This window comes from Patagioenas fasciata, chromosome 4 (genome assembly GCF_037038585.1).
Source record: "Patagioenas fasciata isolate bPatFas1 chromosome 4, bPatFas1.hap1, whole genome shotgun sequence".
Classification (NCBI taxonomy): domain Eukaryota; kingdom Metazoa; phylum Chordata; class Aves; order Columbiformes; family Columbidae; genus Patagioenas; species Patagioenas fasciata.
This window is the reverse complement of record NC_092523.1, coordinates 47,512,914-47,540,103: the sequence shown is the minus strand read 5'-3', so window position 1 is coordinate 47,540,103 and position 27,190 is coordinate 47,512,914. Positions and strand designations below refer to the sequence as shown.

At 35.8% G+C, this 27,190-nt stretch overlaps 1 protein-coding gene across 4 annotated transcripts in view; it reads right to left on the bottom strand.

The window, feature by feature from the left end:
* The window catches only part of FBXW7 (F-box and WD repeat domain containing 7), a 173,401-nt gene that overhangs the window by 53,943 nt on the left and 92,268 nt on the right, over positions 1–27,190 (bottom strand). Inside the window, exon 1 of one of the 4 annotated variants that reach the window (XM_065836691.2) lies at positions 16,725–17,071. The exons of 2 other annotated variants lie outside the window; for them this stretch is intronic. In XM_065836691.2, the coding sequence (XP_065692763.1) occupies positions 16,725–16,871 (147 nt within the window). In that variant the 5' untranslated portion in view covers positions 16,872–17,071. Of the gene's footprint in view, positions 1–5,890; positions 6,832–16,724; positions 17,072–27,190 lie in introns of those variants that run through there. One more of the 4 variants, XM_071807790.1, reaches the window with a different exon arrangement.

Below are 27,190 nucleotides of genomic sequence, written 5' to 3'. Positions count from 1 at the left end.
ACCTTCTCCCTGGTTTAATCTCTGAGCCTTTTCAGAAGAAAGAACTTAAATCTAATAGAAAAGCAAGGAAATGTATTATAATTTATTTTCTAGTGTGAGTAAATCTGTATTTTCTATGTCTCAAATTCCGCAGAGCTCTTCAGTTTGAAGCTGAATACTAACCTTGAAAATATCAAGGTGCACTAGTCCAATCTTCATACTGTCCTTAAACTACATAAAAGACAACAAAATTTTGTGATTCTATTTTGAACAAAATAAGGTACCAACATCAGGTATTACTTTTTAATATATTCTACAGATGTGTGGAAAGATAAAAGTATAAAAATATTTTTTCTATTTCAATACCTGCAGCTTGCTTACACTTGAAAACAGCAACCAAAAAAATAAGAGGACAAAGGCGAAATATGGCCAAGTATGTTGTATTAATAAACACATTTCTACAGTACTAGTACAGTACTTGGAGGATTTCCCCATTATTATTAAATCCTCCTCAAGCCAGGACAGAGACTTGCAGATCTTCCTAACCTTTTCTATAATATGATAAATTGATGGAGAAGAGCTGCAAGACGTTAAAGCCCTTATTGAATATCACTGTGATCCAAATTTATATTTTTCATTATAAAACCAAAATGGGGTACACAGTGAGACTGCAAATAAAGTCATTATACTGTATAGAGGCAATACATTTTTTCTAAACTACAATGGCAACATTTTCAATTTTTAAAAATTTATGCTCAAAATATTTTACATGCTACAAACATTTATATAGTACATAAGCAGAGCCATAAGTGGAAAATGTGCCTTCGAAATCTCTTTTTCTTATAAAAATACCCTAAATCTATTCCATCCCTTACACTGCTATAGTAATTCTAAACAAATGGCACACCAGAGTTCTTTCCATGTGCACTTAATTAAATCCATGGGACATTTTAGACATCTTACAGTTCAAAAGAACATCACAAATGTCTTCCTGGGTCAAGCAAAAAAATCCATCTAGCTTAGCAGAGTCTAGTAACAAATTTATTTTCATCATAGATTAAACCCATGTCTATTAGACTACTCAAGTCACCTGCATACAATCACAACGTTTTAAAGGAAGAAAAGGAAAAATTAAGTCTGGATTATCAAAATAAAGAATTAAGGATGGGTCATCAACAGTTACGAAAAAGGGTGCAAAATAGTTCTCTGAATGATGTATTTTGGAAATTTATTCACTGAGAGGCTTCAAACCAGTACAACTTGCTTTCTTCACAATACTGCTAAAAATAACAGGATGATCTACCATTTTTTGAACTCACAGCCCCCTGCTCCCCTCTCTAACTAACTGTTGCAAGAAATAGCTTCTAATTTAAAAAGATGATAAATAACAGCACACTAGGTATAGCAAAAACCCATTTTCCATAACCATAAAGATAACATCCAAAGGATTCTTTTCTAACAATGGGTAAACAAAATTCAAGCCTTCTCTTCCAACTATATGCAAGTAGAAACAAGGGGACTTAAAAGATAAGAAAGTTGGTTTATTATAAAACTTGAAAAAAATTGCTATTACAGTTATTTCAGCTACAATATCAGCACCAACACGTATTTTATTTTCTCCTCTGCCTAGTCTGATGATTTTTTAACATAAGTGTCAATCAACATACTATATGGGATCTTTCCCTTAAATGTGCATTCTGAGCTTTGAAGTAAAGCTGGCACCTCCCCTTCAGGGTTTTATTCTCTATGTAAGAGGTTGCTACTTAAAATGTCAGCATCAAGTTAACTGAAAGACTTTTGATTAAGAACAGGGAGTTGCATTTCTATCATACTGGTGGCACCTAGAGGTCAGATCACTGTAACTACAACCAATCTAGTTTTGACTCTGCAAGCAAGACAAAGTAAGATTAAAAAAGGACCTATGGCATAGTTAGACTGTCCAACACTCAGTGTTGCCTTCTTTTTATGAAATGAATGGATTCTCAAACAAGTAATGATATATTCTTTCTCAAAAATATATTCTTTTACAAGAGACTTCACTGTATAATCTACAGTGTCGCTTTTTAAAATTATGTAAAGTTCTTGTCAAGTGGGACTGCTACCTGGGAGTAATAAACATACTTCAGTAACTTCTACTGCTACAAAAAATTTATTTTTTGCTGACATGCATACACAGAAACAGCCACATTTTTAGCAATACCGATCCAGCTGTGTGGTACTATAGAACAGAAAAATGAGTGGCTGTCTTTCATCAGTCTCATTTTCTGTGTATCTCATGTCATTTGTAGGCAACAAAGCAATGCTGTATCTACAATACAAGCCTGGGATTGGTGTGTCAGTGCCTGGATTTCTCCACCCTGTGATTAACATTGCTAAACCATCTGAATTTGAAGCACCCACCAGGGAAGCAAAAAATGCCATGTCTCTTCAAGCAACCACTGCAGAAGAACTAAATAACTGCTAAGACCAAACAAAATGCAGCTGAAGTTACATCTGTAGATAAACTGAATCTCTCAGAACTTTCATTTAGAGTAATCTACCAAATGCTCCTAACCACTTCTAATTTTGCTTTTAGGTAAGAATCAGATTTACTTTTCTGAAAATAAACACAGCTGTAAGTCAGAGCTCAAACATGCTCATTCATAAATGAAGAAAACACATTTAACACTTTAAATGCAGTGGTTATTTTTCAACACCTAATGCACTTTGTTTACAAAGCAGTACCCTCAAATTCTCTTTTCAGAGAGTTTCTATGCAGCAGTTATTTCATCCTCCTGCCTACATCTTCTGTTACTTTTGTATAGAAAAACAGCCTCTCTCAATCTTGATTCAATGAATACGAACTATTTGGACCCAATGAGGTGAACACATTTTCAGAGGCAAAGTTACACTTTCAGAAAAAAAATCATATATTCCAGACAATTTTTTCCCCATTCCAAATTAAAAATACATGTATTTATAACAGACTTAATAGGTTTATTTCAATTACCTCAAGTTCCATCTATATATTGAAACATTTTTATACTTGGTAAAGAAATATATACAATTCTACTTAAAACAGGATAGCAAAATCTGAGGAAGATTTCAGTTTGAGACCATTTATTAACAAGCAAGCTACACTGACGCAACAACTGAATTTTACATCTACAAAACCAAATGCATATTCCTAAAGCCTCACTAGTATGGAAACTTGACAGAAGACAACAGCAGAAAGGATCACAAGATTTTCACGAGGTCTCCCCTCTCAGGAGAAATGATACTATTCCCAACAGAATTAGGACAGCATGGAGTTGTCTTATCTGCCTCTGGCTTTGTATTAGATGCCTTCTAGACCAGGGAATAGTCAGAAAACCATGAGTGTTCAGTTCTTGAAACCTCTCTTCTGTATCATCTCAGAGATCTCCAACTTGTAACTTGTTGCAACCTGAGATGCAACCAGGGTTCATTGCCAGTATTTTTTCCATTTTGGTTTAACAGGAAACAAACCACTCCTGCTTGCCCAAGTCAAACAGGAAAGACAGGGATTCTGAGCAGCAGGTGTTTGCATGTCTAGAGACTATGACAGCAGGCATCCCTGCAGAGAAAGAAACAAGGAAAGGCAGGGCATAATGCAAGATTACCTTAGTTGCCAGATTTGTCTATAAAGCTACTGCTTACTATGATATCTTGGTTCTTGTCTCTTCTCTCATCTGTATAGAATAGAAATTGTGTGCTGAAGTAAGTTGGGAGAATTCATTTCATTACTGTTTTTAAGGGGCAAGGGGAGAAGGACTGGAGAAAGAAACAAACTAAGTTTCCTTATTTATCACACATTAAAAGACAATATTCAATTCCTCCCATTGAATATTTCTCCTACTGAAAACTGAGCACTTGTTTTTATTGAACATATCTGCTTAAAGCTAGATTATAAGATAATATGAAGAGAAAGTAAAATGGAAAGGGAGGAACTTAAGGTTTGTTCTGCTAGATGACAGTAGTAAATATGCTAATTTTTCTATTTATGAAAACCCATAATGAAGATACACTCAGAACAGTCCAGATAAAGCCTTCCTGTTTGATACGGTTTTTGATACATCTATGATAGATATATAAAACCAAGGGCAGAGTCTCATGAAGTAACACTGTTGCTGATTATTAGCAAAAAGCTAGAAGGGAATCTTAAAACTCTCACTGAACTAACAGCTCTGAAAACACAGAAAACAGCATCTATATCTGTGTATGTATTCTAAGGACCATTATTAAGTAGTATTAGATAACGAGATGCTACAACTCCCCAGTTCTGAGTGGAATAAGAAAGGAAGTAATTACCTACTAGCTTTAATATTGCATGCTACAGAATGAAAATTATATATTGTATTTTAAAAATAGACCATCAAGTTCACAAGCACTGTCAAAGAATTCAGAAGTTCGGAAAGGTTTTTTGCATATTTATAAGCAGCAACTGACATTCTTTTGGAAATACAAAGATGGTTGCATATATTAGGTTTTAAATAGGGCAGCAGCTTTGTGATCTGTGCCATTACATGCTTTGGAGTGCCATACTCAATGTCTGGCACTCTAATTCTTCAAAGACAACATACATTTGTATGTCCTCTCTACTGGAATGCATACTGGTTTTCTGTTAGAGAGAAAACTTTAACTCAGCATTATCAATAAGCTTTTAAAGATTAGAATAAAGTAGTTGGACAATACTCTCTTAAGAGACATACAAAAGAAAGGGAGCCACATTTGGGGAAAAAAAGACCATTTATTCAATTGCTTTCATTTTGTTGGCTACTTAGCAGCAGTAATTATTTTTCCCCTTAATTTCAGTATTTGTTTTAGAAAATTAAATTGGAAACATCTGTAAAGGAATACAGGATCTTCAAAGTCACAATGTCTAAATTTAATTCACTTTCTCCATCTCCTCCTTCCTCTTTTCTCCCAAATTTGGCTCCTAGTAAGCTTAAAAAAAAAAAAGGAAAAAAGCAATACTTAAGACTTTCAAAAGTTCAGCCTCAAGACTCCACAGAATATTCATCCGCCGTATGTCCATATACCATCAAAACATGAACTACTCCTCAAAACTCTGTAAAGAAGTTTAAACTCCTAGTAAAGACAGATCGAACCTTCAAACTTGTGCTACATTACAGGAATATAGAAAAAACAGATAAAGAACAAAGGGTGTTTCCTATGTCACCTCACAGCAAGGAACTTCTTGCATGAAAATACACAAATAGGTGTCCTGACTTCATGGTTCTGAAGACTAAGTAAAAAGGTAGAACAACTCTAAGATACAGGCAATCTGAAACTAAAATTAGAGAAACAGTGGAAAATAGTTTACATGACATTTAAAACTACTACTGAGTATGCTACTTTATTTTTCAATAATTCTGTCTTATGTTTCTCCTTACTGACATTTGACTTGTGCCATCACAAATACCTTTGCAAAAGGAATCCTATATATCCTTCTTCCAAATACATAAATACGCAAATACTGTACATTATGTACACAGTCACTCACTAAATTATGTAATAAAAATTTACACATTTTGGTGTTTATATCAAGAAGACTACAGTTCTCTCTTCATAGAGAATGCAGTTCAATTTAAAGTTTTTGCTCACTAACATTGTTCATGCCTAAGTAGTGCAAATCTGAATTACAAATCTTAAATCCACCATCAAAATATGAGGCCTTAGGACTAATTACTAAATGTCTCAATTTTTATATCAATATGCATACACGAAAGACAGACAACACTAAGAGCAAATAAACACAGATGTCTCTTGAAAGATTAGTTTTATTAGGTTTGCAGTACCTATTATAACTGGGTAACAATGTCTGAATAACCTCAGGGGACAAAAATTGTCTACTGAAGCCCAAAGAACATGCTGAAAATTTTCAGCAATTATGAACTTATACAGCCTATGTGTCCAGTCCAAGGAACTGCCAATGCTATCTGCTTTAATAAATTAGGTCCCCCAAGTCCAAAAGACACTGTATGTTAGTAGAGAGAGGGGCAAATTATGGTTTTTAACATTCCTGCACTCCGGTGACCAGTGTGAATTTTTATTGCAGGTTTCCCCTGTATCAAGAAGAAAGAGAGAAGTGAGGGGGTCAGGCATGAAGGTTTCCACAACTGCCTATCCTCACTGCCATATTTTCAGGAATAAATTAATTCTCTAAGGATATCTTAGATGTCTTCAAGCATCAACTAATACTTTCTCCACACACCAGAAAGAATAGGCCACTTCTGATACTTTTGTTGATTTGGGAAGAGCTTCTAAGACTTGACCTGCTAAACATGGCCACAAACAGACAAATATGCAGCATTTCTGGATACCTAAAACATTCATTTGTGTGCACGAATTAAAATGGGCCAGCACTTCAGAACAGGAAACTACTTACTCTTGACCCTCTCACAAGTTTGGATGCCTTCCCAGAAATCTCAAGACCGGCACAGGGCTTAGTACTGTGCTTGCAAGACAGCTGCATTCATTTTATGTAAGGCATTAAAATGAGGAGACATCTGGATGCAACCCTTGATGGGAACACACAGGACAAACCAAGGAAGACAGGTTGAACAGATGTAAGAAACTGAGGCGATGCCAGGTCCAGAAAGTGCTCCACATTAATCAGATGCTCCAAAGCAAGTTCCCTCAGCGAGGCAGCGCAGTCCAGAGGCCCTTTGGGAAAGCTGACTTCAGTTCTGCCGACAGACCTCATGGAAAGCCATGATCACTCACACAGCTTGGCGCTGGGCAGCTCAAGCTGCCTCCTCTGCTGCTTCTGGGAGGGAATAGCTACAACGCACTGAAGTTTCCCCCAGGATGGTCAGCTCTTCATGCAGTACGGAAACAGAAGCAGACAAACTGAAAGAAATTTACAGCAAACTAATTTGACAATTAAATGGAATAATTCCCTTAACATTTTAACAAACTTTCCCTTACCCCATGGCAGGGGGAGGGAAAGTGTGTCTTAAAAAATATCAACAGATCAACTCTAAAATGAACCTACTTTTGCAATTTTAATCCACATTAATATTACATATTAGGCAATGACCAAAATAGCTGCTGTTATTATTCTAATTCATTTTCTTTCTGAAGTGAAGAAATACTTCTATGGACACATGTTCTTAATAAATCTAGAAATTAATTTCAGCCCTCACATGAATTGCTATCAGCGTCAAATTTTTATAGTGTAAAGCGACCTCAACACATAATGATATTTCAAACATGATGAGGAAGCTAAGAATTCATATCAGAAGTAATATTACACCATTAGATAAATCCGTCTGAAATAGCACAGACACCACAGATCCTGTCATAGGCTAAAGCTATGATGTAGTCCCACTTTAATTTGTACAATTAGTTTTTTGCCATGTGCAGCGTCTGTTAGATAATCTTACTTATTTCTTGCATGAGTACGAATGGAAACTGCAAATAAGAGACAAGTTCACATGTCTAATATGTGAAATAAACAGAAGATTATTGTTGTTTAAAACAGACACATTCCTCCCCCCCAAAAAAGGATGAGTAAATATCTATTCTGGACATTATTCAAGACAAAAGAATTGGCAGCAACTATAAGAGCTTATTATCTGCCTAGAGATAAAGGTGAGACGTGAAAACTGATTGACATGTAATATTTTAATACTTAATTTATTATACTTAAACCTAAATGCATGCTAATACATGCTGTAGCAGCTGTATTTTTTTTTCAACCTGATAGCTTATCTGGTTCAATTAGGAAATATTGGACTAGCCAGCTACAAATAATTCTTCATTTCATTACAGGACGTGTGTGGGCAGGAAAGGCTTCCCAGAACTGCATGCGGCATAAGTGGAGAGGCAAAGGACAGGAACATTGTGGGTGTAAAAAGGCAGGAAAGAAAAGAGATATGCTAAAGAAAAGCTATGTGGACAGAACAGGCAGTAGACTGTAGAGGACTTGTTTAATAGCTTGTTATCTAGACAGGACTGGAGAAGGAGAGACAAAAGAGGAGAAGACTGCAAGGCCATGAAGAAATTAGTGGTAAGAATTTAGTCTGAAATCTCACTGACAACGAACAACAGCAGAAATGCAAGTCGGAATGTAGTAGTGTGGCAAAGATGTTAAAATTGCAAACATTCTTGCCAGCTGCTGCTGTTATCATGAGAAGTAATCTTGTGTTAGGTTTATTAATAGCAGCATGCTTTGGAAGACACTGCCATTTGTACTTATAGAACACCATCATGCAGATTCACTTTGAGCAACAAAATCTGAACTGTTTAAGTATAGCAGTCAGTCTATCTAAATACAGGGTAAGCAGGAAAAAAAAAAGGCTAAAAACATACCAAAAAAACCTTTGCAGCACCTCCACTGCTTTCTAGCAGCAAACACATGATGTTTCTGTTCCTATTTTGCCTTCTGTATTTCATCTCTAAAAGCAGTAAGCTCTCTGTGCAGGGAGAATTCTGTATACAGCTTTTAGGACAATATCATTATAATATCAATAGTAATACTGCTAAATAAAAGTACACTTTTAAAACCCACATCTGTATATATAAATGAGGGCGTATAAATCATGAGGAAACTTCCCATATAATACGATGTAAGACCAGTAAATCACAACCAGTTACCTTCATTATACATTACACACATTATAAAACTGAAGTATATGCTGACTACAGAAACTGGAGTCAAATGCAATTTTAGAAATTCCACAGGAAGGTACACATTAACATATCTGGTCTCAAATTTGCACGTATTTACATATTACAAATTCCTAAAATAGTTCTTTTACCAATTTGAGTCTTCTACATACAACTTGCTTCTTTTTAACAAGTTACAAATAAAATTCTATCTACTACCTTGTATATGCAAAGCAATGCAGCATGTACAAGATTAATAAACTACCTGAAATAATGAACCACCTGAAACAGAGAAGCAGCATATTTTTCTAATTACAACAAAAAACATTTGCTGTCTTTGCCACATTATCGTACTATTTCCTGTGAAACAAAAACATCTCCATAGTTCACAAAGAAGTTTAACAAATTAGCATTTAGCTAGTGTTTTGAGTTCCTTTGATGGTAAGTATAAAATAAGTTGGGTTAAGGAAGTATTGCTAAATTCAGATAATCTGTAAGGGAAGTACATGTATAGAAGAATATATTTAGACTTCTAGTATCATTTATGTATTTTAAATAATTCTTCTCTCCTCCCTTTATCAATCAATTACGGGTCATCAGATCTTTCGTGGTCTTGCTACACATTAGCATATGATGTACAAAACAGATGAAAAACACCGCACATACAAATCTTACAATGACTTGCTTACTACTGCAAAATGTTATGATAAGAATGAAGTTATTAAAAACAGATTTACTATATCACCTTCTTGCACAGGGTCAGCATTTTCATATGACATACATAACTAGCACTTCTCTTTCACAAAGATGTATATTTATAGCATATTAAAAATGTAGTACAGTTTGTAATTATCAGCTGAATTTTTAAGAAAAATCATTACCCTGCTTCATGGATTATATAATTCATAGTTAAAATCATGTGTATTTGAGAGAATTTTTTCTGAAATGTGATTAAGCTGCATATGACTACACAAATGATCTCCAACCATCTCAATCCTCTTACCAAGAAGCCTCACAATCAAACTAGTTACTCAAAAAGTATTTCAAGGAACACAACAAATCAAGAGTAGACATTTCCTTGACTAAAAATGAAGTCATGTCAACTCCAGTGTTGTTTTCTTGCCTTTTCAAATAACTGAGTAACATTATAAAATACTTGCCTCTTGTCCCCGTGCAAAACTATATTATCAAAAAATGTTATCATGAAACAAAGATAAATAAGTGTACTAGTAGATGGAAAGAGGACAAAGAAGAGAGGAAATAGAGGCTCACTTTTAACAGAGGATGAATATCAATGAAAAGGTGTGGGGAGAAAGCTGCATTAACAGTCCAAAGCTAGGAGAAGGGAGAGTGAGATAGTTTGCACCAGTTTGGAAGAAAAACACAAGTTGAGCAGTGAAACCAGGAATGAGTTCAGATTTCCACCCTGAGGAGTGGATCTATTTCAAATGGTAAAAGCATCATTTTGTGAGAGCAACAGTTCAGCACATAAGGAAAACCAATCAAACAGCTGTGATAAGTGTCAGAGATCAGAGAGCAAGATGCTAATGCTACAATCCTGCTTAGGTATCATTCCAGTTCAGTTCAGCTTCCAGTCATTATCTGGGAAATGCCAGAACAAAGATTGCCAGTTAAAATTCATTTACCCTCTTTGTGTATTTGTATTATGAGATAGTTATGTCACCACAGAGCATTTTTTTCCTCACAAAGGATCTTTTCCCCCACCTGAAAAAGATCTGTTCAGGAAATTAAAATAGCTTTATTTGTTGTAGAAAGAAAAAGTGTTTACTTAGTGATACAACAGACTGCAAAAAGAAGAAAAAAGGAGATTCACAGTTAAGCCAATTAGGTTTCAAAGCAATAAATGAAGTATTTAATTACACATTTCATGAATTCCTCTCTGGCATGATCAATCAGCAAAGAGGCAGCTGGGTCAGTTTATGGCATCACTCTGTCTCCCATTCCCTCTTTTCTTCTGCTGGATTCTATAGCCTCCACAGCTTGAGATGATAAAACTGACAGACTTTAAGCAGGTAAAGAGCTTTCACAAAGTCAATCCAGCATGTTTGAATAGCTCAATGTGAATAACAATAAAGGTTTCTAAAGACATCTAAACAATCAGGCACAAAGGAGTAAAATTGCCCAGGCAACCTTCCTTCTGACACCTCCTGAAAGGAAGTGACTGACTGCAGAACCCTCCTAAAAGGCTTTTAGCATCTGCACCCGGCGCATCGGTCTGTAAGAGACAGCACCACTCCTTGTACGAGAAATGGAAGTTTTAAATGCATCAAAGCCACAAAGAAAAACATTTTAGCTAGCGTTAAATATAAATGAGTTTCCGACTGCTGCTTTTATTTTGGCCAGAAATAAGTAACACAATTTAAATATAAAAGTGTTTCTCAAGAGTCAATATGGTGACAAAGGATCACTGATTATTCTGAAAAAGCAGACTCTGGGAGTGCTATATGACATGTTGCAGAAGTTTTGGTGAAAAGAACCATCAACTCTCTCCCCACCAAAAAACCCAAGCAAAGTTGTCGGAAGTTTGTCTGGAGTTGTCCAAGTATTTTTGACCCAGTATAGCAGGTTGGACTAGCTATGCACAGTTTAGCTAGCAATTTTCTTTTTTTCAGGGGACACAGGGAACAGCTGTTTGAACAAACTCAGATCTTCCTCCTACAAATGCTATCTTAAGCCCAGAGCTTCTATAACACCCCAGAGAAGGGGAGGGGTAGATGAGCATACTTCTGCCTGTATCTAGTTCTACAGAGTCATAAACATTGGCTACACCTGACTGCATCCATGGTTTTGAGGTTAAAAAACAAGATGGATTGTGGTATGACTTGACTAACCTCTTGCAAGCATAGCTTGGGAGACCACAGGGCTCTTCAGCTGAGTCAGGCTGAACCAACCCACCTGGAAGCTGACCAGATAACTGGTGATTTGTCCACTACTTCTGTAGCTCCTATTTGATTACCTCTCAAGTACAGCACAGTTTGAAAGCAAAATGAAAGAGATAATTGCAGAAAGAAGGAAGGAAAAAAAAAAAAAAGGTGAAGAGAATTTTTAGACTGCCTCTGTACCACATTGAGAAAATAAGTAACATTGCTTTTCTTCAAGGCTATCACCTCATGCAGGAAAAAGTTTTATTCCCCTCTTGGAGGAGATTAAAGCCATGGGAAAAGCAGATGCAGAGTGGAGAGAGAGGAAAAAGTTCATTATTCAAGATTATTTATCTTCTAAAAGGAGTTACCCTCTAGGCAGTGTTACACAAGACTTCTCAGTATTCCTGTCTTTCCACTCAAAATCCTTATGTTTCTTTGCAAAGATCTTCCAAAACTGAAACTCTAAAAATAATAAAAGCAAGAAAACAAACACTATAGGTTGTAAGTTGAACAATGAAAAGTAAAATCTCTGGAAGGGTGGCTTTATTGTGAATATTTGGATATCCAGAGCAATGGACACACTCCTTTATGAGAAACAAGCAGAGTGGACAAGAACAAGCTCCCTTCCATGTAGGTATCAACTGACTAGCCCATAATCTGCACATTCAGGTGACAAATTCTAACACAAACACGGAAATTTGAAGAAAAGGCTAAACCAGCTTAGGAATGAAGTTGTATCTGACAGCCACTCAAAGAGGCATCTTAACACCACTAACCATTATTCAAGTTCCTTGCCCCAAAGCCCAGAACCTAAAGGTCTCCTGTAAAACAAGCAGGCATGTGGGAGTGCTCTGATTTGTCCTGTGACAGACTCTTAAGACCCCCCTAAGTTTTAAATTTAAAAATTATACACATATACATGTATATGCATGCACACATGTACATTTCCACACTTTTTTCTTTATGCTCTTCTGACCCAATGGTAAAAAAATTCTGAGGTAAAAAGAGAATTTTTTTCTTTTTTTGTGTTTAAGTTGTTTTTCATGTTACTCAGCACCTGATCTAAAGTCAGCTGAAATACAAGGAAGTATAAAATGAGAGGATATATCATCTCAGAGAAAGCTAAATATTTTTTTTTTTGTCCATTAAGTAACTTCTTACTGTCATCCATGAAATAGCGTGCCATACTCAAGCAATAAATATGATATGTTACAGAAAATTTCAGGACTACATCTCCCTGAAAAACTGAACAGACGGACTACTTGGTTAAACCGCTGGTGCAAGCATTTACACAGATTGGACTGACAACAAAAAGGGTGTTTTGGTTGTTTTAACCCAGAAATGAAGGGATAAAGAAACAAGTCCAAATAAGTGAAGTTGTTCATGCTACAACACATTAGTATTTCAAATGAATTATTAGCATACCAGTCAACCAGAGGAAGCAAAAGGAATGGAGTCTCTTTCCAAGTGCTCCACTTAAATAACAAATGGACCAGGGCACATGTCACACGTAAAAACAGTGGATACTCATATATACAAAAAACACAGGCTAGTATATAAATCAATACTTAAATGCTTTATTCCATGTTCATCTAAGACACAAGTACATCCTACAGGGGGAAGCATTTCACTGATGAACTAAGCTGATGAATTGCCAAAATTTGTTTGGATACATTTTAGGGGTGAAACATACACATATATAACAAAACTATTAACAGAATCTTCGGTGTTTCTGAGAGTATGGGCACTAAAAATTGATACATTTCTTGCTTTGACTTTTTTAGTTGGAATGCCACAGGGTTCACACAGAAACCCCTGCTTTATAAAAATTCAGTGCTACTCTAAAGCATTTGAAATGAAAGAATGCCGGAAGTGTGTAAGTCACTTTCACAAATTCTCCAGCTTATTAGCACTTCTTAAAAACATATATTCAATGTGACTAAACTGTTATACAGCAGCCTCTAAGAGCAACAAGTACTGGAATTTTCAGGAAAAAACAGAAAACTAATGACGGAAAAATTCTATTTTTAAGGTACAGCTTTTGAAATCATTAAGAATTGGAACAGTTCAGAATGAAAAACATTTCTACTGTTAGTAGTTTAAAAGCAATCTAAGGGAAAAATCACATAGTTAGTTAAGAGACCAATTTTCTGTCAACTGCAAGTATTTACCGTGGCAAACAAAATACAGCATTTGATGGTGGAACATTTGTGACATGCGTGACTATCTCGTATGTTCAATGATCAGCTGCAGTTACACTGCACAGAAGAGCTAAATGACACCCGATACTTCAAGTGTGCACTACTGGAAGGGTATTCAGTGCTGCTTCACATTATACTGCAAAATCTACTTCAGTGCCTACAAATGACATGTTAACAGCTAAAGAGGACCACGGCTATGTTTATGTTTGACAACACTGCATCAATGTTTTCAGTGACAGCTTTGAGGTAATACGTATGTTCATTGTGTAAGCACAGCACTTTTAGAGCTATGCACTGAAGTTATCCTCAAGTGCTACACAAAGAATGCTAAGTAATACTATTTATAACTGGGTACGGATCAGTAGTATTGCAGACAAGTGTTTTAACTACATGAGCAAGCTGACAAAATGCATAAGGGCAAACCGTTAAATCCTGTGACCATTTATAGTGCACTTCCTGATAGAAGCCCCAGCATAACTAATGTAGAGGATGCAGAAGCCATGAATTGTCAGCTCTCAGAAAGGAAGCACTTTTACTCCCAAGGATCATAGTGCACATTTTGAAGACGTTTTTTTTACTTTGAGGTACAATTAAGGAGGGGAAGAAATGAGTTCGAACAAGGAGAAGGTCAATAATCTTTAAGTCAGGTCTGTGTCTGAATGGCTGAATCATGCACTTGCCAGAAAAAGTTGGTATTGACATTTTATCAACTTAAAAGCCTAGGAGTAACCTGTAACTTATGTTCTAAAGCACATCAAGTTTAGGTCTGAACATTAAATGCTAAATAATTCTATGCGTTACTTAGATTTATTTTATTTTAATTCTACTTTTCATATAAGTGTTGCAGACTTTGTGTCAGAACTCATTTTACATGAAAATTATTTTTTGTTCTTGCTATGTTAAATAAAATGATAAATCTATGTAGCAAAAGTACTGATTCTTTCATCTCTTGTTATCCAAAATCAGGTGTGTTTTTTTTTGTTTTAAATATGCAGAAATGAAAATGCAGATGTCACACGTACCCTACGTGTGTTTGCATGGACGGAACCCAATATGGTAATGGTTGGGAGCTACACGCAGGCTCTGAGTGCTGCAAGGCATGAGACTAAAGGCAGAGCTCTCATCTTCTCCACTATCAGCAGCCATCACACTGAGAATTACTAGTTTCAGAAGATAAAACTGGTAAAACATACATTTACAGCATTTCATAATTTCCTCCTTCTTCCTAATGCCAAAAGTAAAGTAGATGCTGAACAGCTTCTTAAACCTTCCTAGACCTAAAATCTCTATGTCATTAAACTGCTTGAACATGGTATAGGACAGGACAGCTGAGATCAGTCATGGTTGTTTTGGAACAAATCAAAGTATTCAGAGAACTGCTTTAGATCTTTCATATTTGTGATAAGTTAATGTGTGACCACACTTCTCATTACAGAAAATAGATGCATAAAACATCAACAGTAAAGTTTCAATAGTATAACATATTAATATAGTCACAAAAAGACTTGTGAAATATATCTACTAAACTTATCTTCTATGCTGTATACTATAGGTTTTATCCAAGACAAAAGAACTGAAACTATCAATATCCCAAATGCTCATTTTTAAGTAAACAGTTCTCAAATCATTTTAAAAAAATTTGAAAGCACATCTACTAAAATATAGAGGGTTATTTTATCACTTTCAACCTTATGAACTGTTCCTATTCAATGTTCAAAAATATATATAATATCTAATTTCAGAAGAAAAAGTAATTTTCTGAAATGCACATAATCCAACATTAAGCAGTCATGTGTATGATATATGTATTCTAATTTTTGCATTTCTGCAGGTGGATATTATGTTGCTAGTTTTCAACACATGTAACATACTTTTTACATATAAGAAACATATTCAGACATTCAAAGCAACACAGTAAAAAGAAATCAAGCTTTCAAGGGTGATCTTGTCAAATTTAAATTTTATTCATGATTCAAATAATGAAGCTTAAGGAATATGTTGACATTCAAGGAAAGCCAGCACACTTAAAAGAGTTGAGCTAGTTTTAAGAACTTGCATCAATAAATGGAAATAGTATTTATTCAATAGCAATAGAAAACTCAAAGTAGTGCTGGGAAAATTAATTATGTGGAATGAGTTTATTTATAATTTTACTGAAAAAAGTTGCAAAGAGTAATAAAGAAGAAAAATTAATTTTACTTTAAAGATTTTGAGCTCAGCAATATGCAAACTGAATAACAAAATAATCATAGAAGTTGATTTGAAAATACTGACTTTTAATTGAAAATTGTATATGAAAGAAAAAACCAAAATCTAAAAGACTTAAAAAAACCAAACCAAACCAAACACAAACAAACTAAAAAAGCCCCCAAACAACTCACATAATGTGCTCTAAGAGCCACTTTATTCGTATAGTCCCTGAAGCTGTAGCATAAGACCCATGATAGTTTGTCAGGCTGGGATTGTCTATATATAAACTATATCGCAACCTCCACATAGTAACATGCTATTTTTGTTTTCTCTAACAGCAAAAATGTTCTCTCCATTACTGAGTTACAAAAGTATTAAAATCGTAATTTAAGAATTCTTACTGAAAATGTTTAGATAACAATTAGTTTAACACCTCTAAATTATCTACTTTAATATTCAGCAAGTCGCACGCGCCGATACCATTCAGAAGTTCATTCAATAGATTTTACTCAAAACGACTGACATCACCCAAAGGAGTGAACAAAAGCAAAATACACATTTATGAACGCACCTATTTTGTACAGCATTTGTTTTCATTTATGTGGTTTACAAGTATAAAAGACTCTCTGGCATATCCCTTTTAAATGAGTAACAGCTAAGACAACATGTACGGATTTTAATGCAATTCAAGCACAAGAAGTATTGAAATAAATGACCTAAGGGCTCCTCTATGGCACTCTGAGTGAACAGATAATACAGATGTAAGTATTTCCTCATGGAATGAATGCACCATGACAAAGCACAGACCCACAAGCCAAGCGATCAAAATTTAGGTTTTAAAGACTTCTACACTTACCCGCCTACGGCAGAAGGGCAGGCCTTGTGCAATGATGCTGATGCTAAATATCTTCATCACAGTTTGGTGTGGTAGAGGTTCTTTGGCACTTTTAAGATCAACAGGAACCAAGCCATGGTTGATGGCAGTTTTCCCAGGTTTGGACATTTTATCGTTCTTACTTTGTCAAGTCTACTAATAATGCAAGAACATTGCTAAAAACTTTGCTTCTAGAGTTGCATGACTACTTTTTTTTTTTTTTTTTAAAAGTTTCAGATTGGTGATTCGGCTCCCCCGAGCCTGCTGCCTTTGTCTCTCAGCCTTCTGCCAAGTGTCCTGACCTGTCTGCTGCTCAGTGAAGTGCAAGCTATCCTAGTATAGACAGGAATTAAACCACCAAGGGGCAGGCAGACTGCGCCTGCCAGTCACACAGCTGGTGGAACCTCCCCTGCAATGTCAGAGGAGTCCTTCTCCAAAAAGGGATACGCAGATTGAAAAAGAAGAAAATCATGACTGTCAGGAGTTTTAATAGCCACAGGTGCTTATGCCCATGCTTTAAAAGACGATTTTTTTTTTTTTTAATTGGTATTTATAAGTTGGCATTGTGCTTTCAGAAGAAGAATCCAAGGAGATTGCAACCTTCAGACAGTAATAGTGTTACTGCAGGATCAACTCCATCACTCTCCAGGCAGACTTCTTCTGGACTTCCAATAAAATTTGACAGTTAGTGACTAAAAAGCTGACCTGGACTTTGCTGTTTCTCAACCACCATCTCCACAAACAATATATATTACTAAGTCCAAAAGTTAAAAAAAGGAAACAAAACAAAACAAACAAAAAACCCAACACACAACATGTCGGAAAAGAAAATAAAAAGGGAGTCCCCTAAAATGAAGGTATTGGCTCAAAACATGCTTTTTTTATTAAAAGTAGAAGCTACCAGCGTATTTTTCACCTATACTGTGTTTTTTATCTCTTTCTTCCTGGTCCTCCTTACTTAAGCACAAGTAGCCCAGCTGCACCTCTTCCCCTTCTCTGCTGCTGTGGGGGAGCAGCATCCAGGGGGTTTTGGCTCTAGGGCTGCAATGGTACTTGAACGTTCTTACCTTTTCTGGCCATCACAGGTTTGAGTACAAGTTTGCTCAGGTCTAGCCGCCGCCACCAATGGAAAGGAGGAGGGCTCCTTCTCCCAGAAGAGCATCTCCCAAAGGATATGGGGAAAGGGCTGCCTGCTCTTCGCAACAAACCTGACTCAAGGCCATTTTCCAGGAAAAAAGCTTTTACTCCACCAAATGAAGCTAGAACAGCAATGTCTATTACTCACATCACCCGCAATTAGTTTACTTCCATTTTAAATAATTTCTTGATCAAATTAGCTTTCCTACAATGCCTCTAGGTTCCCACAGCCCCTTTCCGATCCCTATACCTGGACATGTTTCTTAAAAATATATTCAAATCTTGAAAACCTTTTTGAGCAAAACTAAATAGAAAGAGATAAAAGCCTATGAAAATGTCTTATTAAATTGCTGATAAGAGACACAGAAAGCCATCAGAGCCCTTGTATGCACTGAGTAGGTACAGTCCAAAACACAGTGAATAAATGACCATTAAGAAATCTTACAAGTTCCTTTATGCACAACCCAGCAAAGATAATTAACTGTATAATTATGTGAGAGCAAAAGAGGGAGTGTAGTAGTGCTTTAATGCTTGAAGCACAACACTGAAACTTCACAAAAAGACAGCATTAAAACAGGCCTGTATTAGCATCTCCACTTACCCTTTGTTTCCCCTTTAAAATCCAAGCTGTAAGCATGTCTCACTTGCATATAGAGGGCCTCCCCTGAGCAAACATTTGCTTGTTGAACAGTTAAAAAATAAATAAACAAACAAACAACTATGAAAAACGGTAATGCTTCACTGAGTATACATACATTACTGTAAGCATTCACTTACAACAAAATATCTCTTTCTCAGATGAACAACAAGAAATCCTTATTTCTTTTCAGATGCTGCATACAGAAATGCTATGATGGAATGCTGGGTAGCACAATATTTTCAAGCCCTGATTGTTTTTTTCTTTTCTGCCATTCTATTCAAATGCCATTCTAAAGCACCTTTAGACATACACTCTCCTCTAAAAGACCCTTTACATTTCCTTGTTCATACTTTATCCTATCAACTCCAAAAAACAGCTTACCATTCTCCTGTACTCAACAACGTCATTAGATCACAGTTTATAATTTCATTCTGAATTACTTCATATTTTATACAACAAATATTAGGCTTTCACTTGGCTGGAAGACTTTGGAAAGGTTTCTTGAGATCTTAGATTCACTCAATAAGAAAACTTCACTGAAGCACTCAAAAGAGGGAGAAAAATTAGCCTTTTGTTTCTATTTTGAATAACTAAAGTGAAGAACAGAGTCAAAAACCCAAAAGAGATCAACTCACGTATCCCTATTGATGTGTCATTCAAAAAGAAGCAACAGGTCAACGTTTTCCATTTTTGATGTACAAGTTGCTGTCTTAGTCATTCCAGAGTGGGAAGGTTAATAAAATGTATTTATATAATTTGACATTTGAATAGCATGTATGTAACACAAGACCAGATACAGTATTTTGTACAAAGCAAACCTCAGACTGTAGTTTAATAAGTACTCAATATTTCGTTTAATTGCATACTGAAATATCTGCATGTGCACGTTAAGAAAAACTGTTGAAGTAAACTCAGTTTTGAAAGATTATTTCCTTGCGCAATTGCTGAAAGGAGAATTTGACAGTGTGACAAAACACTACTTTAGTACCAACCATTATTAGTTGATAAGAGCATAGTACATTTCTACTTCACATGCTTACTTGTCCCTTGCTTTTTTTCCTTCTTTTTTTAAATTTAACTATTAGCTCATAACCCAAGTGCAAAATAGCAGCACAACTTGGCCCAATTACAAATTTACATACAATTGGGGAGCAGACAAGACTGAAGTACAGCACCCTCCAAGCATCACTCACAGCACAAGTCTCCAGTCACAGGTTATTCTCACACTTCTGAAAAGACAAAACTCTTGATTGTCAGCCCTACTTCTTCTGTGGCTTGAGATATCCTCAGGAACTTCCAAGCTATTCTAGAGTACTTCCACAGGGACACACTTCTGGCTGAAAAAAGGTGTTATGTTCACATTTAGTGCAGTCCCCTTTCTAAGTGGATAAAGCCAAAGCAAACTAAAGTCTTTTTTTTTTTTCTTCTGGTCCCATATGAAATTACAATGCTAGATTTCACACTTTACCATAGCAATAAGGAAAAGCTTTGGGTTTTCTCTCTGCCTATATTCCCCCCTTTTTTATCACTGTCTTCCAGAAAAAAAACATTTGCACTAGCAGATGAGATCTTGTTGGCCCAGTTTTGTTTCCATATATCATCATTTTGTTTTAGTCTTAGATTTGCTACACACTACTGATTGTAAGTATGTTTAAAGGCCCAAAGCTTTGCTAGACAGCTACAAATGTTTAATAAATAAAAGTCCTTAGCCTGAAAGTATGATTAAGCCTAATTTAAGCATTAAGGGGGAGTAACAGGAAAACAAAAATTGAGAGGGCTGGCTATCTTAGAAGTGTCAGGAATACATTGCATATAGTAGATATCACTTATTTTTGTATTTATTACACATAAAAGTCTAATCTAAGCTCTAAATGTAAATTTTTACAAGCCACTCTGTTGCAGTTATCTTTAGAAATGTGTATTTTTAATATAACCTTGACGAATGTGAAACTACAAAAATTTGAGCTTTAATGCTTTGTAATACATTTCTCTAACATCCTGTTTCTAAATGAAGTGGGGTTGATATTCAGTGATGCTCCTAGAAAATGTGCCTGTCTGTCATTTTAATCAGAAGATCATGTTTGAAATCAGATCACTTTATTTAGATGCATCCAAGTGCCTGACAACCTGATTTTGAAAATAGTAGTTTGAGATCATCAGGGAGTATTAACCGCAAACTTAAGAATCCAGAAGAGTCCTCCTTTTTTTTTTTTTTTTTTTTGGCTGGTCCAGTGAAGACACATCTTTGTAAAATGAAGTACTGGCAAGTATACAGAGATTAAAATGCAAAAAGCAGACAGGTTTTTCACAGTTCTTAACATTGGTGAACAGCTGCCCTCAAATGGATAAAGTAGAGCACTGCAACATTTTAAAAGTCACCTTCTCAAAAATAATAATAGCAGCATAATAAACCTTTGAATATATTTGATAATGTACTTCCTAAAAAACATTTTTAGTAAGCTCTGCATAGCTGTAGCATACAGGATGCACTATAATTCACATTATACATAAGCCTTATTGTTCCCTTGATCCACACTGGCCCCCACCCATGTGTACAAAGAGCAGGAACCATTTTGTTAGCAAAGCAAGGCAGTCTGTACTACACTATAACTACTCCTATGTAGCAACTGTGGTCCTAAGCTTATTTATGTGAGGGGTTTCTAATACCAGCATACAAATGTAGCTCCCAAAGGACACACTGCACATAAGCCTGCTTTGTATAGGCAAACTAATAAGCTGCATAGAAACAAGGAACTGCACTAATTGCAACTGTATTAGTGGTGCTTCACAGAAAAAACTGTTGCTCTAAAGAGTCTCTATCATATCCAAGTCTACCCAATTAAAAAAATCTGTATCTGTAAGAAAACATAATGACCCAGACCCCTGAAAAGGGTATGGAGGGTATCAGTGAAGATAATTTTTATCTCAAGACATAGTGAAGAATCATCCAGAAATCATCCAGATTTTCTTAACTTGGACTCACTGAGATGATACTTCCTGGTTGTAATTCTGGCTCTGAAATCATAATGAGGCATGGTCATTAATAACTACAGTGATTAAAGAGTTTAGCATATAATACAAAAAAGCTACTTCAAAATTTTTGCCATGAAATGGCAAGAAGATGATACACCTTTCGCAGCTGCTGGTGGAAGATGGTACAACTTGTATGACACTCCTTTACTGAAAAAAAATCATAGAAGTTCCAACAAATATGGCAAAATACTTCACACTCCAGAAGAGAGCATTCTCCAGAAATCCCCTAGTAGATGTCAAAGGAGGTATGAATATCAAGCAAAGGGGAAACAATCAGATAAACACATCTACTAGGCATTTTTCATGCCCATGTTCATGCTCATATTTGTTTAAGCATCCTAGTGTCTAAGTGTGAATGTATGGAAAAATGAAGTCATCGTCAAATTTGACCTACTGCATTTTAATACTCATGGATGACATTAAAACTCCAGTATGGATGGCAGTTAAAACTCCAGTAGCATTGTCTGCTGAAGAACCCAAGCTGTAGGTCAGACTAACCAACAGCAAGGGTTCACTAGATTCAGGTTCCAGTTGGGAACACCAATGCAAGTGAGTTTGAATGACTGTCAGCAAAAACTAACAGATCTCCATTAGATCTATTTGATCCCACAGCTAAACACCTTTGCAGCTGAAATGAAACAAACAGGTCAGCTAGAGATTCAAGTAGCAAAAAGAAGAGTAGTACCTGCCCTTCCTGCTCTGGCAGTTTTATTCCAAACTCTTCCTTAAACTGGCTGAAGAATCTGTGAGGCTTGTGAGTTCTGAAATGACTCCAGTAAGCAGGATACCTGAAAATACTCAATTTTTTGTTGTTGTCAAGTTATTTTTCCACTAGTCTAGCAAATACAAACAGCTCACAAAGCAGCTGAACACATGATGAGACAAGAGAAAAAGCAAAAGTGTTTGGAAGTGGAGAGTAGTCAAGACCTCCATCTTTGGGCAGCAATGAGCTACTAGATCACCTCTCTTTGTCCATGGATCCCTTAGTACGCAATACTGCTCCCAAAGAGATGCCAATGATAAAAGTTCCCCAAGCATCTCAATGAATACAGAATTTCATCTCCAAAGAAAGGGAAGGGAACATCCAAGCAGATGCAGCTATAGCTGTGGAAGCTGCCCTCAGTCATGACAGTATGAGTGCAAAAGAGCATTTGAAAAATTACAAGGGACCGTTTGCAGAAGCTACCTTTTGTAAGGTCATATTCAGTGTTTATGAAAAAAACACATAGGCTGTCTAGAAAACTGCATATTGGCAAGACTATATCATATCAACTAATCACACTATTGTATCATTAAAACATATACTTAACCATGCACATAAAAAAAAAAAAAGAGAACTCCTACCATATTTAGACATCCCTTTAAATGTACTTAATCATTTGTAACCAGAGGCCTATATTATTTGGCTTTATTTACCATACTATGGGATCTTGTCATCATTGTCACTTTTTTTTAAACTATCTTTAAAGTATGTATCTTCATTTCTTCATTAAACATTTCAGAAAATATTACAGGTATGTAACAGAAATCCAGCTGCATCATCACGTGTTTTACAAATATTCCAGAAATGTCTGCCTGGTCCTCACTGGCTGTAAAATGACTTGTTGGATAAGCAAGTTTAACTCTTTGGTCCAGTCAGAGTTGCACCAGCTGTTAAAAAGAATTGCTACAGCTGCTCTGCAGGAATTTATTTGCTGACCACTTATTTATGCTGTTGTTGCACCTTTAAATAAAGCTGAGACAAGAATTAATAACTACAACAACAGGTAGAGAAGTCATGCAATATTTAACGCTGGATTAAAATGCAAGTCAAATTCCCAGCTGAGAATAAGATGGGGGAAGGGAAAACAGGTGTTTTTATTAGTAATGCAGCTGCTTTTATGAAAAAAGAAGATAGGAAACTGAAAAATTAGTTTTCCATATAGTAATTCAGCTTTTCTTATCACTGTATCACTCTTCCATGTAAAATGCAAGACTTTCAATGGGAAATTCTAATATACATACATGCATACAATATACACAAGGCAGTACCCAAATATTAAAAATATTATTATCAGGTTTTGAATAGTGTCTAAAAAGCACTGCCAAGAATTAGTTTTGGACTTAGAAATTTCTTCCTTTCTACATATTAAATGGGAAAAGGAACAATCACCAAAACATCGGAAAAGCGTTGAAAACATTTCTGCCACCTAACAAAAAAAAAAAAAAAAAAAATCTTCTGTAGTTAACACTTCTGTCCAGATACCATTTATTCAGCATTGAAAAAAATGTTCTTGTACAAATCCCGACAACATAGTAACTCTTCATATTAGCTATATTATCTACTGCCAAAATAAAAGGATGAACAATGCAAAGTGCTACATTTTATGTTTGAAACAATATAGATATCAAGGCCTACTTTGATACAAGATCACGCTTTTCTTACTAGAACTGTAAAATACACATAAATCTAACAAACACAACAACTGATTGTTACACTGGCATTCATTTGATAGCACCAAATTAAGCAATATAATCCTTTTCAGCTGGTTAACAGCATCCTGCAAAGGGGTGTGAGGCTATTTATAAAGCTCAAGATATGCAAAGTAATGAATGCCTAGACTACAGAAAAAGCAGGTAGCCTGTGGAAGGGCTCGTGTCCCTGGTTGGTATAGTTACCACTTATTTTTGCCTTCTTTCCTTTTTTCACCGCCCCCCCCCCCCCCCCTTTTTTTTTTCAGAGGAAGGGGAAGTCTTGATTTGTTCAAATATCACTTATTATTTAAAATGCTTAAAAGTATTTCATATAAATTGACTTTTTGTATATGGACAAACAAAACTATCTTTGCGTTTACTAGCTGTATGATACTCTGACTCCCAACCCCGCCAGCAAAGAAAAGCAGCGCAGCAGTACCAAATTCTGACTGGCACAGCATAGGACAAGTTTCAACAGTTTGTCCACCAAAACATATACACATGTATATATATATGTGTGCTTGCTGTAGGACATGTAATACTAGTGACTTACACCAAAGCCAAAAATTCTGCAGATGGGTGAATATCTGAGGGTACCAATTCAAAGTGTCCTTGCTTTGGACAAAGTCTGGCTTAAAGAGAAGGAACATTAATACATTCAGCAAGAACGAGGGATCCATAGAGAATTACTTCAAGTCTGATTTCTTCCATTTAGTTGTGTCACTTCCAGTTTGTTAATTAAAATAAGTAAAAATTAAATTAAGTTAATTATTTTCTGTGTGTTTTAGGAAATCTGACCAAGGGATCAGAACTGAAGGAATTATGACATTGGTAAAAAGAGTGTTCATTACGTATTGTCTTTCAGGTTTTTTTAGCACTTAATGTATTTGGGTCAATAACGATCATGATAGCTTCCATCCTTAAGAGACACTCTATAAGTAAGAAGAACTAAGAGTCTCCTGCCCGCTTCCAAGCATAGATAACCCGTGGCTGGATGACATAAGAATGTGATTTGCACTTACAGAAAACATTGCTCATACTTAAAAGTAGTAATGACTTCTGATGATGCATAAAGTGGAATTTTTCCCTGCTGGTAATCTGTGGTGGCAGTAGGTACATCTTCCACTTCAGCAAAGGCACCAGGGACTGAACCAATGTATTAAAAATCAATAAGCATTAACAGAGTCATATTTCATGACACAGCTGAAAAGAATAGCCACTGTCTCTCAAAGCTAAATTACACTGAATATTACTAAAATTTGCAATTTGCTCCTTTCATATTATGCAATATATAGTCAGGTAGCAAAGTCAGGAGAAAACACCAGCTTTTATTAAGAACATAAAAAGAAGGTTCTATAAGGAAACAGTTGGTTTGGACCACCTTGACTTGGGACAGAAATCTCTGCACTTCCTCAGTAACTGTGTTCTTCTCAGATTATCTTGCTAATTCTTCTAACAAACTAAAGAAAAAATAATCTAAAATTAGCAAGAAGAGGAGAAAGGAGAAATGAGAGAAGTAAGAAGAGATGTCTGACAGCAGTGTTTTCCACTTGTACTTCAGTCATTATTACAGAGAAACACATCCATGTACAAGAACTCATGACTTTCACCTGTAAAAACTCAATGCCAATTAACTAAATATAACATTACATCATAAGCTGATGACACAGAGTCAATGCACACAAAATTTTATAGAGTTTTTTTAACAAAAAGCACGTTTTACAGTAATTCAGTGAAGTCCCGAACTTGTTTGGCCATGACAGCATGGGCGGAACTCTAGCAAAGTTTGCATTAAGGTGGAGTTTAGACAGCGTTTTCATTAACGACACTACGGACATGAAGAGAGCAGATGCTTGTCACAAAGAGAATAGTTTATAGAAACACTAGTTTTAAGTTTTATAGGGATTTTTCTAATAGAAATTTCACTAATAAAGTAATCTTTAAAACATCCACATGCAACCTAAGCAAAACATAATGGCAGATTAATAAATCTTCACAAAATTCGTGTTATACTTTTACTACACAAGCAAAGCTTCATGCGCAGATCAGACACCATATGCTACCAACGAAAAAACAGTTCATGTGTCAAAACCCATCCTTTGTCAGTAGACATTAGATGCTGGCTATTCAAACACTCTGCTGAGACAGCTTAGAAATTTCAGTTTTTCAGAAACTATTAAACAAGCATAGAAATTGACCATGTCTGGTTTTCCTCCTTACACTCAAGAATTTGTAGATATCTAAATCACTTTACTGTGCACAGTTTGCTGAAGAGAAATGTGTTCTGCAGATAATAAAAGTTTCCTATAGAAATAAAGGACATACCACTATTTTGCAGATTACAGTGAGTGAGAAATGCATCAGGAAAAAAATGTTAGTCCTGCAGCAGCTGTTAAATGTAATTCTGATCCTCAGATCACCTTCTGTTCTTCTGACCCTCTAAGCTGATTTCAGATCTCATGATTTCATACGGATAAAACAGTGAATACAAGGAATATACTGATAACAACTTATACTTCTAAACATATGCTCCAAATTCACAGCCCAAAGTATATTTAATTTGGAAAGAGGAGTGTCAACAAAACCAAAACCAAACCTGCCAGCAAAAGTTTTACTTTCTTCACACTTAGATTCACCATTTACATCAAGTTTCATAGCCAGTAATACCAACTTCAGTTAAGCCCCAAAAGGTGAAGCAGTTTAAACTGACACTCAGAGCAAGGGCATCCACTGATAAAATGCCCAGTAAATACAGCTGTATCACTACAGACTGAAGGTACTTGGGGTAACGATCATGTCAGGCAACAGCACCCACCACATAGTTAAGAACAACATGAGGAACAAAACACATATCTAAGTGGGGCACAGCTCCCAAATGTATTTGTTAGACAAGCCATGCATCCCAATTGAGTAAGCATACTGAAAGTATTTTCAAGCACACTGTCATGATTTCTACTTCATAATGCTGTTGCCATGTAATTGGTGAGTTGAAATGGTACTGTGGCAGGTTTTTTTTTAAAGCTCATTTTTACATTGAGAACAAAGATGCAGAGCAAAAACCATGTAGATGCCTACTGATTTCAAAACCTATGAAAAAACGTGTGACTACAAGGCACTGCTTCAAGTAGTTACCTGAAGGTATCCATTTAATTTATTCTTCACAAAGTAAACCGATAGAGCAGTT